The sequence below is a fragment of the Prorops nasuta genome, unplaced genomic scaffold (assembly GCF_024137725.1).
Source record: "Prorops nasuta isolate Cenicafe-Biocafe unplaced genomic scaffold, Cenicafe_Pnas_1.2 PNAS00030, whole genome shotgun sequence".
Lineage (NCBI taxonomy): Eukaryota > Metazoa > Arthropoda > Insecta > Hymenoptera > Bethylidae > Prorops > Prorops nasuta.
Window position 1 is genome coordinate 1,970,155 of NW_027116827.1, and position 17,507 is coordinate 1,987,661.

The following is a 17,507-nucleotide window of genomic DNA, read 5'->3' on the forward strand; positions in this document are numbered from 1 at the left end:
GCAGGAACGGAGAGAACTTGAAATCGATCGCCTTCTTTCTCCCCCTCCTCCTCCTCCTCCTCTAACGACACCACCAAGGTATCCAGGAAATTTGTTGGTTTCCTCCTCGCGACGACGACACTACGCGTCACTCTTACGTATTCACCTCTCTTGCGATAAGATCAAGAAAAATGCACTATTACGCAGGACGGAAAAACTAGTTCTCCTCTTTCATAAAGTATCAAGCTAGGAACATGATAATCTAGGGTTGAAAGTTCTCGTTGAGGGATCAACCGAGAGAGAATCGAGAAACAAGTTGTTCGTTGCGTATAGCACGTGTGTTGAAACTCTTAAGTCACCTCTGCTTCAGACTTTGAAACTCTCGATAGGGTCGAGACATTGTTGGATATATGTGTATTAGAGTGAATGAGCGAGCAAACGTGTGCATCTGTGTGTGTGTGAGAGAGAGAGAATAAACGTGAGAAAAAAGGGCTTTATTGTTCATCGCGGAGCAAAGATAAACCGTCTGGCGAATCTAACGGGCCGATGGATGGAAGAGCCTATGATTCTCCACACAACAGACAATTGCGTGATTTACAGAGTGAATCGTTGGCTACTGCAACCCCCCCCCCCCCTCCCTCCTCCGCGATCCTAACTGCTATTCCGCTCTCAATTCCCTCTTCTGCTTATTTCATAAACTTAACTCGAACACGCCGCTCTGATCTCAATGACAGAGAATCTATCCACTGCACCAGCCTTTCATCCATAAAAGATTTATAGCACCTTCCCAACAGCCGATACATTTTAAAAATACCGCAATTTCTCTCAAAAATCTCCTCGTATAGGAAACCTAGCGTTTTTTTTTTTTTTTTTTTTATCAATTCACTCGCCAGCGAAATAAACGATTTTTTTTCTTTCTCACAAGCTATTAAAAATACGGCAGTTTTAATAATTTTCTAGATCCAAAGTGTCGGAGGAATAAATTGGAGCGAGGGAAATTCTGTGAAACGTTGAACATTCTTGTTATTATTGGTGAGAGATCTAAAATCTACCTGAGTCGATTTTAAAAGTCGGGGAGAATGTTTTACGAGCTTCTGCAGGATCTCCACGCTTGATGTTTAATTTTCCACGCGCAACTCTATTATTCTTCTATGGCCTGAACAGATGTTATCTTGGCGGAGGAAGTTCGTGGGGACCGTGCACCAACACAGGAACAACGTATTCTCATTAGTCCAATATATATAATCGAGCGATCGCGTTTTCCTCCCACCTGTCCTTCCCCGGTATCAAGAAAATTCACATATAAGAGTCGGAACTCCCGTTTAGCAATAATGACGCTCGATCTCTAAGTAATGATAAGTCTACCACGATATTCCTCTAAAAAATTCCATTTCTCTCCGCTACTGCTCGCACAAAAATGCATTATTTATATCTCGCGCTCGACGAGTGTAGGAAAAATCGGGTGAATTGGTATAAATGGAGAATCGAAATAAGGGCTAAGTCGATCGAATGTAAATGACGATCGATGAGTTTACGCGTTGACGAAGCTGACGTGTTGTTCTTGGTGACTCGAACCAACGTCCAGGGTTCTCGCCTTCTCACGGATATTTCAATCCACAACCTATTCGCGTTCCTACAAGAGAATCGTTCGCTAATTAACCAACCGATGGAAATCACTGATCGAACCGAACACGTCGAATCCCCAAACTGTCTCAATTATTCACTCTTCTCCTTTCTTACGGGCGCTAACAATAGCCCCCTAAATTAAAAAGATGCCACACGATTATTCCTTCCTGTAACTCGAGTCAAAATCAATCGTTCCATTCGCACGGTGCCTTAGCCCCCTAAGAACGAGACACGTGTACACAGAATCTATATGGGTGTATCGATACTCGTGTGTTTCCTCGAAGCAGCAGCGACTAAAATAAAATTATTGTCTGGTAAAAGGAACTCACGAGGAATATACGCGAGAGTTCGGTGACTAAAAATGTAGAAATTTCGTATAACAATTAAAGTATCACTCGTAACGAGTCTTAATCTTTAAAATAAATTATTACCGAATTGGGTCGAGCTACGTGGAACCCTTTCCATCCCTAAATATCAGCGAAAGTCAATTTGGACAGAGATGGACGGTATCGATGATACTTATAAGAGGTATTATACGGTGTTCTGGACACGCGAGAAAGGGATAGAATTGACCAACACACAGTCTCGCCAAATTCCACCATCGTTTGTTTCAACAGCTAAGCAGACAAAAGCATCGATCGATCATCGCATTGTTCAGTGAATATTCCATTTTTTCCATCGATCGTTGCTCGTTTATTATCCACCGGATCCTTGCTTGTCCGAATAATAATTTTCTAATTGGTTTATGGTTTCTCGAGTGGAAATACACGCGCGCGCGCGATTGAATGTGGCAAAGACTGGCAGAATCTCGGTTATAATACGTAAGAGCGAGCGGTTCGCGCGTTGCTACTTTACGAACACCCTGTATATTCCGTACGCGCAGCCAGGTGAGCTAACGGTGCTCGGGAGCGGTTAAGTAACGGGCTTCTCTACGATTTGTCGTACTTTTATTTCACGCGAGACCAGCTTCCATGAATATCTCTCGTGCATGATCGGACGACATTGCAAGCGCACGTTCGCCTCTTCCACCCCCCCCCCCCTCCAAGCGCTGCATTAAAAATGCTCCCTCATTTCTCACCTTTTTTATCATTTACTTTTTCACTCGCGTCGCGTCGGTTTGCAACAAGTCGAAGGCGATTACGCGGCTGCGAAACGTCTGCGAAGCGAGCAACGATGTTGTCATCGAGTGATAAAGCTGGTGAATAACCCGCCACAGGTAGAGCAAGTTATTCCAACTTTCGAAGCGATAGGGACTATACCTTGAAGAGAGCCAAGCGTGGTCTGGTCTGGCCTAGCCTTCGTTCCCACTATTCGTGGTAATTGTTTCTCTGCAAGCTTCTCCTTCAATTCTATTAGAGAATCGCCTTCGATTTGGAATCCGCCAAAAAGTTTCCGCTGCCGGTTCGCTGCTCATTGCCACTCACGGATGCATGAACATTTCCACGGTAATCGTATTGAAAACTTTCATGCATGTGCAAGGAATCGTATTACGGCGGGCGGTGCGCGCGTTCAATGAAACAACGCCAACTGCTCCAAACCCACGATCACCCCCCCCCCCCCCCCCCCTCCGTGCAATTTTATCCAAATTTATCTCGCGCACTCCTCTTATTGCTTTAATAATTCAAAATATCATCCAACGGGCCAGGCCCATTTCCACCTCGATGCTGTTTCCATACCAAACTTTTATATCGCGTCTCGATTCACGCGCGCGCGTTTCTATTGAAATTATCGAGTAATTTTATTTCACGCTTCGCTCTCGAGAAACGAGCTATTTTTTGTCTCTTTTGAAATTAGTCGTCGACCTAATGTAAGAATGTGCTTCTGCCGAGAGAGAGAGAGAGAGAGAGAGAGAGAGGAAAAAGCTTCCAATTGTGCTGTTGTTATATATATATATATATAAAGAGTGCTGTTGCTGCTCCATTGTTAGCGGTGCAGAAGATTATGGCAAAAGTCACGCAAGAGTTTTATAGCACGGAACTATAAAAATAATGACGTTTGTGTGTCGCTGCTGACAGCCGATCAGCTGCAGGGATATCTCGTCCACGGTCTATTCTACTCGAGTTATCTCGTTTCCTCGCTATTTTCTCTTCCTCTTTGAGAATCGTCGTGTCGAGCTGACAAACCACCTGCACCTGGCAATGACTGCAAATGGTCGTCGCTCGACATCCGTGCTAATTACCTACCCAAAGAAACCTGCTGCTTCTAAAAGATTACAAACCGCACTGGCAAATCTTTTTCCGCGAAACGATATTTTCGAGAAAATCGGTACACATCTGCGAAATCATTAACTGCTCGGGGTGATAAAAAGCGAAAGCTACATAAGCTCTTTTTTCATTTTCCACCGACGGCGCGCCGTCAACGACGAAACAATGGAAATCTCGGCAAGAAATCTAATGGCTCTAATTGAGTTAGAGGAGTCGTAAAACCACGCTTTACGCTCATCTCTAATCACGAGCAGTCCTTTTTTTCCGTCGCTTTGTTTGTTCCAGTAAAGTAACGAGTCGATTGAAATTAATTTTAGAATATCTCTCTCTCTCTCTCTCTCTCTCTCGACTGTGCGGATCCTACAGGAAGGTAACGCAGGATCAAGGCTAGTTCCCCCTCTCCCCCCCTCCTTTCGCCGCAAGCGAGCATCAAAAATCTGGACACGAAATGCTAAAAAGACTCCGGTGATGGCGATGGTCTTCTTGGATCTCTCATTTGGAAAGTCAACAGCCGTGGCATCGAAGGTTCGTTGAACCTCCGAGAGACGAAACCCGTTTTCACAACAGCGGCTTTGTCGGATTTAGTAACAAATAACTGTGTTACCCAATAGTCTCTTTTATATCATCGATTACATTAAGATTTTTGTTGGTCCTAGCCAATCGAGTGTGAGAGAGAGAGAGAGAGAGAGCAGCAAGGCTTTTTGCCAATCGGAAGACTCTACGTAATTCTCTGGCACTTACCCGGATCACGTATCTGCTTTCAAGAAGACACGCGCACAGGTGCACTCCGTGCTGGTGTGTGTGCGCGCGTGTCTGTACACAAGGATGGTCCAACGACGACGATAACTGTTTGTCCACTGCAACGGAACGTGTAACGCTATTTCGGCGCTATACTATTATATACCTATATATAGGAAGCGTAGAGCGCGAGCTACACGACACGATTATTCTACGGATGGTCAATTTGTCTGGATTTAGCGACGATAGCGACGCGTCATTCATTGTTACCATGAAAGGGAGCACGAAATAGCGATGTGCCGTCGCGGCGCAGAGTAGGCTATCATTGATCGGTGAAAGTCTTTCTACATGACTGATAAAAGTGAAAGAGAGGGTGAGAGGAAAAAAATCTGAAAGCCAAATAGCCAGTAGACAGCAGCAGAGCGGTATGCCTAGCATCCTATTAACCTTAACGCGATTTTCGCTAATCGATACTCATCTGCTGCCCGCAAACGCTAGCTCTCGTTCTACTTTTCAGTTTTAACCTTATATTTTCGCGTAACAAGGATTAAATCGATTTTAGTCTCCTCCGCTAATAGGAAACCCTATGATTTTATCGATTTTTCATCGGAATCCATTAAACTCCCGTTCCTCTCTTCTTCTCCGCAATCAGCTAATTCCGGTTTCTCTATTTTCCAAGAAACCATTCAGAGAGTTTTTCTTTTTCTCTCTCTCTCTCTCCTAGCCTCCCCCCCCCCCCTTCATCTTGTGATTCTCAATAGTGTGCCGCCGCCGCCACCGCGGCATTCCTCGGCAAGTGCATCGAACAAAAGGAGATCTCGATTCTCAAAACCGGGATATCTCGCCCGGAGCTCTCCCCGGGAAAGCTTGTACAGTGTGCCAAGCTCGCTTGATTTCTGACAGACTCCGGACGGAAGAATAGGAGAATCAATAGTCCGGCGTATTGTGTCGACTGGATTTGTAAAGCCGCCAGCGGAAACCTTAGGCACTCGAGCAGTCACTCACACTTTGAGGAACCGTAGCCCCTCCCCTCCCCCCCCCCCCCCGCGCTTGGCTATATACTAAACGCGCCGCTATAACGTTTCATCATGACATTGCCTCGCGTCGTTCGTCGGAGGAAATCAACTGGGGGGAGAGAGAGAGAGAGAGAGAGAGAGAGCGAGCATTTATTCCGTCCCTTGGTCAATTCTCGCGCAACGATCGTTCGACCAAATCCAATCGTCCTAATAAAAGTGCTGAATTAGCCAACGAATCCCACGAGATATCGCGCCTTCTTCATGGAAACGTCGTGTTATCCTATTATGATTATTATTGCAACGTTGAACGCTCACCTGCGGAGATTGCGATTCGTATACGCAAGCCAAGACGATCGTGGGTATACTACGGATAAGTGGGAGCAACGGCGATTCGACCCGAGTGCCACGTCGTTGCTGAAAAAATTATTTATCCGGCCGAGTTTAGTTGGCGGCGCTGTAGCGTGTACAAACACAGGTCACGTAGGTTCGCAGAAAGGCGATGACATAAAATTGATTTAGCTTTGACTGCCTCGTATTAGCTGCGAGAGCCACTCGACAGGATGTAGCGCTATCGAATTACGTCGGCCATAATGTCATCCGTCATCGGTGAGACCAACGCTGCGGAGGAATCAGCGTCGAAGAAATCGACTGACTTGCAGGGCCTCTCGTGCGATAAGAGAAAACTCTCGCTAGTCAAAACAAACAATCGGATGTATATATCACTGCTACTCGCCACTGCAACTCCGAGCCCTTTAAAGGCTTCCGGCCCCAAAGAAACTTTAAACCTATCTCTTACACCATTGCGGACTCGCAAATCAAATTACTCGCAAGCGCGTATCTTAAAATTTACTGGTGGAGGGAATGATGGGGGAACGTGGCTACTGCGGGTTGTTGCTGTTGCAGGGGGGAAACTAGGCGAGAATGGTTTCGCAGGTGTTTAGAAGAGAGAGGTTGTAGCAGGAGGAGGAAGCGGCATTGAGAAATAAAGGGGAAGAAATGATTTGTTACTATGCCAGTGATGGTGGAAAGATTTGTTGGATTCAGTTGAATATTCATCGAGTGTAGCCATGGCCTTGACTGAAGCTCGAGCCGCTTCCGGAAGAGGTTAATACCCGAAACGCATCGCTGCGTTTGAGAGGGCTCTGGCTGGCGTGTCGCGAATCGTTCAAGTTCCCTTACGTGTCCTCGTTACATGCTTCGCACACGAGAAACCATGCAGCCACTCCATACGCGCGCCGCGCGATTCTATTTATTTTACGCCTCTCGATCTCAGCCAAGGTCACTGCCTAGTCCCGCCCCGCCCCGCCGCGCTGCGTCTAGCAATGTCGAAATATTCACACACACGTAGACACAGACGTCCTTTCTTAAAACCTTCCCGAGTATAAAAGACCACGTTGCGAAATCTCATTCTCCATATTTCATCGTTTCTCACTGTCTTCTCACTGGTAACAGGAGAAAATAACGCTCCCAAAGGATCTTTAAAGCAACGTTAATGGTCTTTTCTTACGAAATTCTCGTCGAAAGTAAATCTCTCGCTATCCTTGAAGAAGGAAAAAGCGAATGAAGAATATTGCAGAATCGTGCGACCAACTTGGTTATGAATGAATTAGAGGAGCTGACGATTCGGCTGATAGGAGAATTTACCATTAGAAAGAGAGTGAGAGAGAGGGGGGGGGGGGGAGGATTTTCGTTGCTGTTATCTCGCACGTGTTGTCCAAGTAGGGAGAAGAAGAAAATCCTTCTGCTTGAATTTTCCATGTTCAAGTGGGAAAGTAAATGTAGGCCGCACATGATTCTGTCACTAACGAGAGGTTTTTATAGATGCGTACAGGTACTCTAGCCGCGTGCTTCGCACGGGGAAAAATTCTACCCAATGCGGAGCAAGATCGAGCTGATAAATGAGTCAAAGCTTGTTTAACGAGTATCCTCTCTGTCATTTGTCACACTCTACGATTCTTATCGTATTACTCTTCACTGCACGCGTCTCGCACTCTTCGCACTGCTCCGTCTTTATCCGACCTCTAATTTCTTCGGAAGCTGCTGTAAAAAGTATGACAAAAAATCACTCGGCATGGCTCGCTTGATTTTTTCAAACAGGCTGTTCGCGGCGGAGGGCGCGTAACGAGTCATTAACCGGCCTCTCTCCCCACAGAAGACGTTTGAACTACTTCCCATAGAAAAAACGAGCAAGGACTTGTCCAGCATTGTACGGAGGAGGGAGATTTTCCTTCCTCTCCTTCCAATCGCGAGACGACGCTCTTGACAAATTCCTGCAAAGCGTAACCGTCTGCTCGGCATTCGACTTTGGACAATGTCGTCCCGCGAAAGAAGAAGAAGGTGTGTAGTAGCGGCGTACGATCGAAAGGTCAATACGTCGATCGTCGAGCTCTCGAGAAACTCGCGTGACAAGCGTGTTGCGCATGAAATTTTGTAAGACGCGATTGAATGAATTTCGCATTACGGCATATAACGAAAATAAAGGATAAGTAGGGGAAAACCAGTTTGGGAACGAGTTAAGGTAGACGGAACGGACGGACGGTGTGGTGTGGCGTGGCATGGTGGTACGTTTGTCGGTCAATTAAAATCCGGTGCGACCAGGCTGCGGCATCGGCAACATCAGCAACAGCAACAACTCGTATAGCCAGCAAACGTTTCCCGGTGAACGTCCGCGGGGGGTCGTTGACCCCGGCCAACAACGGCTATTCGAACCGTCGCGTTGCCGGTTTTGCCAAGACTATGTACCGCCACTCGCTACCTCAACTTTGTCTTCCCTCGACTCTTCCGACGATGACCTTGATACGCGAACGTGAGCCGAGGGATCGCCGATGGGATGCCTGCCGCGCACCGTACACCGCACCTCACCGCCACACATCGCTCCATCCTTTTCTCTCCTCCACACAGTCCTATACAATACTTTCACGCTCGATCCTTCGCGATAGCTCCTTCTGCTATATTCCAACCATTCTTACCGGCTTGTTCACTTTCTTCCCCCCTTTTACCATTATCCGTACTTTTTAACAGTCGTCCGATAAGGTCAAGTAGTTTCTTTAACGGGTGTCTCAATGCCGATAAATCTTCCTTCGGGAAAGTTGAAAAATTTCATTCGATCGTCCGCGCAAGTACAAAGGATGCGATTTAGTAACGTTAATCTGTGCTATTGTGCTTTCAGCAATTATTCCGCAGTCAGCCTCAAGGTGCTACGCCTCAGCAGCTTCAACTTTTGCAGCAACAACAGCAGCAACAGCAACAACAGTATCTGGCTGCATCGCAGGCACAGCAGCAGCAACAGCAACAACAACAACAGAATTTCCCGACGGCACCTTACACAGTGATCAGTGGACAGGAACCATACGTTGGAGCTTTGATCGCTGGTGCACCTCCAGTAGTACCTCAGTATTATGGAGTCGGTCCGTGGGTCTATCCTGCCGGTCTATTGCCCCAAGCACCCCCGCAAACGGCTGCACCCCCACCTCCGAGACGACCGCTGACCCCTTCGTCAGCGGCAGCCGCAGCTGCTGCAGCCCAAGATACTGCGCAAAATTTGGCACAAACCGTAAGCAATTCATCCTACCTCAGCTTTATATCACTTCGTCATGTTAAACCATCCGTAAATAGTCGCTCAATAAAGTACAGCCGACAAGTTGCAATAATTTACCACCGGTCGGCCCTACCTTTCAGTTATTTCTACGCAATAATTCGATCAAAGTGGAATTTATGCTTTAAAGAAGGAAAACTCTTGATCGACCCCTTTGCTCTATATGCTTTTAAAAGGAACTTTTACGGTACCTACACTCTTGGCCGCTGCACCGATATAGGAACATCTGGCAACGCGTAGAGGGAACAGTTAAATGAGTGGCCACCGAATATTGAGATACCTTGGAGGAGGCCATGTGATGATCGGTACCGCGCGGCTGCTGACTCACTGCAAATTCTTCTGCTAGCTGTCTCGACTAAATTTATAACGCAAGCCCGTAACGCGTTGTATTTAACGTCTCTTCGACTAGGAGCCTTGCGATCCTTCGTTCGTTCATAAATTAACTAGGAATATTTTCCAGGTACAAGGGCAGTATCAAGTGATACCGGCTTACTATGACCAAAATGGCTCCATAGTAATGGGAGGCGTGCGTGGATTAAGCTCAGCCGCTACTCCCATGAGACTAGTAAGTCCTGCACCTGTCCTCGTCAACAGAGCCCCGTCTCAGCCGCCGCCAGGACCACAGGCTCCACCCCCGCCAAGTTTGTACTCCCAGGCAACACCGACATCGCACAGCAACGCTACGCCTGGCGAATGTCTCGGTAAGCGAATCCACTTTCGATCGAATTAATCATCTAGGACCATTACGCCTCTGCTCACCACCCCCTTCTCCCATCCAGGTTACCCTTAATACATTTCAGATTGTGAAAGCTAATCGCTGTGCCTACTAGAAGCGCTAGAAAACTCTGTCCGTTTCTTGTCTGTGTACGTCTGTGTGTGTGTGTGTGTGTGTGTGTGTGTGTGTGTGTGTGTGTGTGTGTCTGTAAATGCTTGAGATTTTGTAAATCAGCATGGCGGGTGTATTCCTCACCGGCGAGATAGAACCTCTTCGGGATGCAATTCGATATGCCTATAGTTGGATCTCATCCATCTTGTTCTGTACATAAATGTATGACGAGTCCGAATATTAACCTTGTGACTAAAAACATTAAGCTTTAGCGCCGAGTTTACCACTATAGCCTGTAGAGCACGAGCAATCGCCGAGTCGACGAAAGAAGCGCTGGAATAGTTCTCTCGACCATTCTCGTATTCCAGGACATTCGTTTTTGTGCCTCGGACATTCCTCGTGCGTGCGTATATATGTGGATATGTGTTTGTGTGCGTGTTGTTGGGGGGGGGGGGAGGGGGTCTGCAAGAATTGCACAGAAGCGTCGTCGTCGTCGTCGAGTCAGTAAAGACGCGAAACGCTGTTGCATAGCGTGTTAGGCTTGTAAATCGGTGTGAGGTTGGTAAGATTGACTAATTAATTGATAACTAAGAGAACGCGTGTGGGTTGCGGGCTTTTGGTGCAGGTCTGGCGGCGTGCAGTGCTGCTGCAGTGGTTGCACAAGCTCAAGCGGTTGCCGTGCAGCAGGCGCAGCAACAAGGATCAGGACTAGCCGCGGGCTTGGCAGCTTTGGGATATGGAGGTTCTCCACTGGGAGCCCTGGGCTCACCAGCCCAGCTGCAGAGCACAGGTACAATCTTGTTGCCACGATTGTATATTACTGACAGGGGGAGACCCTACTGACTAAACTCATGTTAATCTCTGTTTGATTTTATTGTACATATAAGTGTCAAACGTGTTTGCATGTTCTCAGCTACTTAATTTTAATCTCGGTCATGTATTAAACGTAATTTACTCGACCTTATCCATCCCACTCCCTCTGTTTCTTTTTTTCTCTTTTACACACACACACACGAACACATACAATATTTTCTTTTGTTTTTTTAACTATCTTACTTTCTTTCTCCCTTCATACTTTTATTTTATATTCGCATCAACGTATCTTTCCTTCGTTGCCGTCATCGATTTATAAATCTTATCGTAAATTGCGTAGAATTTATAATGTTAAGATGTGAAAAAAAGAAAAGATTCCAAAAGAGATGCATTTTATGTTTTTAGGTCTTGGACTAGGAGCTTCTTCAACTGGAAGGAGGGACTCGTTTGATAGAAATACATCTGCGTTCAGTCCAAGCTTAGAATATAGTCGAGCTAAATGGCCACAGAGCTATGGTGCTCTAGGTAACACAATTTATACATTTGTAAAATTAGTATTACAAAGGCTTATCAAAGAGATTAGTTAGCGCGACAGAAAAGTAATTGCTTCGATATCTTTGAGTATTTAGGACATACGCTACATACTTTGAATACTTCTTTCGATGCTCCAAGGTCCTTGAATTGATATATGAGTAAGCTTACGTAAGGACGACTAGTTTAAGAAAGGTTCACTACATCTAAATGTTAAACACACGCACCAAGCCTGCACTTTCTAGTTTGCTTGTACTTTCATACTTTTCGCATATGCTAAAAGAAACATCGGGGTTTAAGTAGCTACGATATGTTGATTTATCATCATTGTATTAAAAAGAAATAATTTTGTAGGTACAGTGACTGCTTCTCCTAGTCCGTTGGGATTATCTTTAACGCCACCCCCGACATTAGGAGGATCTTTGGGTGGGCTCGTCGGTGGAGCGAATCGCGTATCCGCAGCTCCAGGCGCCGAGGCAAAGTTCCGCGCGAGTGCTGTCCCAGCTTTGACAGCCAACGGAGGCTTTGGTTCCAGTAGCTCTCTGTTCCCTAATCTAGTTGGAAAACCTGGCCGCGGTGGCACCACCAGCATCGGGGACAAAAATGCAGGAGGAAGATCTCGCCTTCTTGAGGATTTTAGAAATAATCGGTCAGTTACCCAAAACAGTCTCTACACGCAAGGATACATAATTTATCCATTGTCCACGTCTCTACTTAATATTGTCGATTTTATTGTAGATTCCCGAGTCTTCAGTTGCGGGACTTGACAAATCATATAGTTGAATTCAGTCAAGATCAACATGGTTCCCGTTTCATCCAACAAAAACTGGAACGCGCGTCAGCCGTTGAAAAACAAATTGTTTTCCAGGAAATTCTTGCTTCGGCATACTCTCTTATGACTGATGTTTTTGGGAATTATGTTATACAGAAATTCTTCGAATTTGGAACTCCAGAACAGAAATCGACACTTGCCCAGAAAGTACGTAAAGTTTGTACCGTATTTAAAATATTTTTATATTCAAAATGATGATTGAAATTGCGTGTCAGCTGACTCTTGGGTTTGATTATTACAAGTATTATATCTGATAGAATATCTAACAAAAAAAGTCAAACGTTTTCAATTTGTTTCGAAGCGTGCTTGGATCTATTACATGGTCATTGTTGATTCATTAGGTTCGTGGTCACGTGCTACCTTTAGCACTGCAGATGTACGGCTGCAGAGTCATTCAAAAAGCATTAGAATCCATTGGACCTGAACAGCAGCAGGAAATCGTTCGGGAACTCGATGGGCATGTTTTGAAGTGCGTGAAAGATCAAAATGGAAATCATGTTGTACAAAAATGTATTGAATGCGTGGAGCCGCGAGCATTACAATTTGTTATTGGAGCTTTTGCTGGCCAAGTTTATAACTTGAGTACTCATCCTTATGGATGCAGAGTAATTCAGCGTATTCTGGAGCATTGTACAGCCGAGCAAACTCATGGAATCTTACAAGAGTTGCATGCTACCACTGACCAACTTATTCAAGATCAATATGGAAACTACGTCATCCAACACGTACTTGGTTAGCTATCATTACATGCTAATTCAAAATAGTATTTTCCTCAGGGTGCAAAACTGTTGTCAATAATTTTCTTCATTGTGTTTTCCACAGAACATGGAAAATTGGAGGATAAAGCACAGCTGATTAATAGCGTCAGAGGAAAAGTTCTTGCTCTTTCTCAACATAAATTTGCAAGCAACGTAGTTGAAAAATGCGTCACTCATGCTACTAGGCAAGAGCGTGCAGTACTCATCGAAGAGGTCTGCGGCTTTAACGACAAGTAAGTTTTACTTTTTATATCATGATCTTTGATGTTACGAGTGAAAAGCAACAAAGGGATGATCAAACTTTTTTAGTGACTGTCTAACCTAACATTGTTTGCTGTAAATAATTTTAACTTCCATTTGTTTTCTACAATTAGCGCATTAAACGTAATGATGAAAGATCAGTATGCCAATTACGTCGTCCAGAAGATGATCGATGTCGCAGAGCCTGCACAGCGCAAAGTATTGATGCACAAGATACGTCCGCACTTAGGCAGCTTGCGCAAATATACCTATGGCAAGCACATCATCGCTAAACTTGAGAAATTTGTCATAAAAACTGTATCAGCAATAGGAGTCTCCACACCTTCTGGAGCAACTACTGGCTCTAGTGATCTTGGACCTATTGGCCCACCTGCCTCTTCCACTGCTGGAACAGTATCAACGCCTACCCAACAGTCAACGCAGGTTCTTTAAACGCACGAAACCGAAAAGTAGAATGACTTAAAAGCCTTCGCACACCTGAGACACACGATTCATTGACAACAGGAAATTCTTTCAAATTGATAAACAGTTTATTAACCAAGAGCAGAATTAAATATTAAGGGCCCTTCCATTTTGCCGATTTTTGAATTCAATGAATCAAGGATGTACATTTTTAACCTCAATTTAATACGAGTTGAACAATATAGAATGCTTTTTGTTATTTTTACAATAATCAAAGTAAACGTTTGCACAGAATTTCAAATATCGGCAATTCGGACACCATGGCATGATATCGTTTACTAGATTTACTAGTGTGTACAGCATATGTGGTATGCACACTTGTGCATACCACTGACTATATATATATATATATATATATATATATATATATATAGTGTCGGTAACATCGTATGTGCAAGGAATACTTTTATGCGATCTTGAAAGTACCACTAGCATTCTTGGTAACCAAAATTTCTTTAAAAAAAAACAAAAAAAAAACAAAAAAAAACAGCTTTTATTATCGCGAAGCGTGTTAAATAGTGTAAACTCAACATACAATTTTTATTGTGGTGATTGATTTTGAAATAGAGTCGAATAGAGGCTCTCACGGTAAATTCTCGACTTTAATGGTGAAAACTTAAAAAGGAATACAAAATGATTTTATTAGAACGATCAGTATAATAGTAGATAGAGCCCAGCGGCTACTCTTCAAGATTAACGCAAGTTCAATGAATAACAAAAAAAAATGGAAAGAGAAATCAAGTTTAGCTGGCTAGGATAGATCTTTTAGAGATGCATGCATTGATATATCTGGATTATAAGAGGAATGCAATGTGAAAGATGCTTAGTCTAACATAAAGAAAATGACGCGTTGATAATAACTCGTGCCGTACTGCTTTTGCACGCTAAATTTAGTATTATTACGTTTGAGTGCGGTACGAGTAAGGATACAATTGCGAAACAAACACATGCAAACGATTAAAACAGTTACGGTATAGGTTAGGATCTACAGAGATATGTTGTTTCAAAAAAACTTAGAATAGAGCGTTTGACATGGGAATGAGAAACACCCAAACCTGACCTGACCGCTGATTTACTCTTTGACTGCTTCAAACATAAGAAAGAAAGGTAGACCCATTTTGTCAATCGTTTTATCAGAAAAATTATTTCGAAGGATAATGTACGAGAAAACATTCTTTTCTCGTAGCTTGAATTAATTGTTTATCAACGATATAAACAAAGGAAATAAGAAATCTAAGGAGACATTAAAATTTCCGACACCGTTCTCCATTGTTCGTTTACGTTTTGCCACCTTCGAGCAAGGAGCATTTTTTCTACTCATCTCCTTCCCTTCTCTCCCTATGTCATCCCTATCCTCCCTTTCCCTGAGAACCTCGAATTTTGTAAATTGTGATATAAATAACAAATGTGTATAGGTACGACGTGACCCCCATCGCGAGGAACTATAAATTCAATGAATATTTTATTTCTTACGGGAATTTCCTTCTTTTTAATGGACTCTGTGAATATTGTGTATTATACTAATTACTAATTATATTAAATTTAAATATGATTTACGTTCTAACGCTGCTGCCCGAAACGATAAGTTACTGTTCCCCCTCATCCCCTGTATAATTTTTGAACACTCCTCTCTCATTAATCCTATCAATCTTCTAAAGTCCCACTCCTAATTGTAAGATATCGATATTTTCACAAAGGAGAAAACACTAATGCAGAGAAATCGTTTATATCCCCAAAAAGTCTTATTTTTTTCCTACGACCTTCTCTCTCCTTTTAAATATAAACGCAGCATCGTTCGCGGTACTCCTGGAACGTAATTGAAACCCATTGTACATTGTATAAATGACGACATATTCTTTAAAAATCAGGAAATCAGCTTACGCAATGCGCGTATGTATCTATATTTTGTCGCGCCATTCCTATTCATCATCAACTTGCATACTAAAAAAAAAACTGAAGCATTTCAATTGTATTATAAAATACCGACCATTTGACGGTTGGAAAGATAAACTCTCAGCTATTTTCAAGAGGATTGGAATTTTTGCAAATGATTTTTATGCGACTCTTAGTGCAACTTTCATCTTTCGTACTTCCTCGCTAAAATTTATACTTTACCATTTTCTTCTTTTATTTTATTTCTTTTTTTTTTTATCATTTTAGATTAAATTACTAAAGAACAAGGTACAGCCATTCTTAAATATTTGAAAAATTAATAAAATGATTTATATTTCACTGTACAGAATAAACATTGGCTAAATCTTCAATTTCTTTAGAACAAATCTATTGAGAGGTCACTTGTAAATTTTTTATTTCTTCTCAGGGTTTTCTTTTACTCAATCTCACTGTAAATTTATACCCAAATGTATAAAATTCATCTTTTTCAAAGGAAGTTGTTCCTACGTTTATATCTGTAACATTGCCAGACTAAACCAATTTTTTACTTACTGCAGCTTATCATCGGGAAGCAGTATTATAAATGTATAAATCGAGTTGTATCTTGTCTATGTAAAATGTATAATATTCTGTTATATTGTAGTTATTAAATATGTAGATTTCTAAAAAAAAAAGAACAGCAAGCAACTCGAAAGGTCTTACGCAATATTGTATAAAAAGAAAGGTGAGAATGAAAATTGCATCTTTCTTTGTAAGATATTGTAAATAACGTTTAATTAACAAAAATTGACAAATTCCTAAGTACCGTCTCTCTTTCTCTTCTCACTCTTTCTCTATCTTTCTATCTACCTATCTCTTTCACATACACACACACACACAACATACATTCATTTTACCTAAGTATCTTTTTTGCTCTGTGTCAATCTTTCTTTTCTATTTCTTTTTATACTATCTGTAGTGGCGTGCTCGTAATACGAACGAGGAGTAGCGGAAAATTGTTTAACATAGTACTTACGCGATTTTCAATAATTTGCGTTATACGGCATACTCAAACAAAACTTTGGTAATTGGTTAATTTTATTATATTATTGTCTTGGTTCGATTGATTTAAATATTAGGCCTTTGTATGGATTTGATGACGTGTTGTGATATTAAAGTCTTTTTAATATTCAAGTAGTTCATAGTCATCGATTCTTTCGAAAATTGCTGAGAGGTATGTGCCCGTCCAAGTTCCATCATGGACAGAGAACAAAAACAAGTAGTAAAAGAAGCTTTTAAAGTGAACTATGTAAAAATCATCAATAATAGAGAGAGATGATAAAAGTTACGAAAAAGCAAGCCGCACATGTTAGCCGAACAGACAGACATTCCAACCGCCTTCTCATGATATAGATCAACACGAAACACTTTTTCACCGTAAACGCGAATTATATAAATACGTCGTGAACATGTAATATTTAAGGAATGACGATAGTTCCTTCATCCTTGTAAATCGCGCGCTCGTCATCTGTAAATTAAAAAACGAAGTAACGCCTCATTTGTAATAGAATCCATCAATCACCCGTTAAATTGCAAAAATTAAGCTAAACTAAGCGGAAGAAAAATAACGGAAGCGAAAGTCGAACGCAAAATCTCTCATGTCTTATCTGCTAAGATTGTCGATTATCATTATATAATTATTATTAATATTATTAATATACTTTTATTATCTTTATTATTCCTATAATTACTACAATATAAATATATGTATGTATGTATGTGTGTATGTACATATACACATATATATATTTGACTAACGCCCTTCACCTCTACTGATTATTCATTGTCGCTATTACCAATCATTAGACGTATTGTATAAATATATATATTATATATATTTATATAGTATAATTTATATACGGTATATAGTATTTCTAGTTTCACTTTTTTCGTTTCCTGGTAATCATTTCTAGCCCTAACCGATCTGCTTAACT

At 42.4% G+C, this 17,507-nt stretch overlaps 1 protein-coding gene across 3 annotated transcripts in view; it reads left to right on the top strand.

The window, feature by feature from the left end:
• The window catches only part of pum (pumilio), a 73,233-nt gene extending 59,240 nt beyond the window's left edge, over window positions 1-13,993 (top strand). The window contains exons 10-18 of one of the 3 annotated variants that reach the window (XM_066742650.1): window positions 8,733-9,116; window positions 9,619-9,859; window positions 10,610-10,774; window positions 11,203-11,322; window positions 11,683-11,977; window positions 12,067-12,307; window positions 12,502-12,892; window positions 12,983-13,151; window positions 13,293-13,993. In XM_066742650.1, the coding sequence (XP_066598747.1) occupies window positions 8,733-9,116; window positions 9,619-9,859; window positions 10,610-10,774; window positions 11,203-11,322; window positions 11,683-11,977; window positions 12,067-12,307; window positions 12,502-12,892; window positions 12,983-13,151; window positions 13,293-13,611 (2,325 nt within the window). In that variant the 3' untranslated portion in view covers window positions 13,612-13,993. The remainder of the gene's footprint in view (window positions 1-8,732; window positions 9,117-9,618; window positions 9,860-10,609; window positions 10,775-11,202; window positions 11,323-11,682; window positions 11,978-12,066; window positions 12,308-12,501; window positions 12,893-12,982; window positions 13,152-13,292) is intronic. The other 2 variants (XM_066742652.1, XM_066742651.1) reach the window with 2 other exon arrangements.
• Window positions 13,994-17,507: the final 3,514 nt, after the last annotated feature.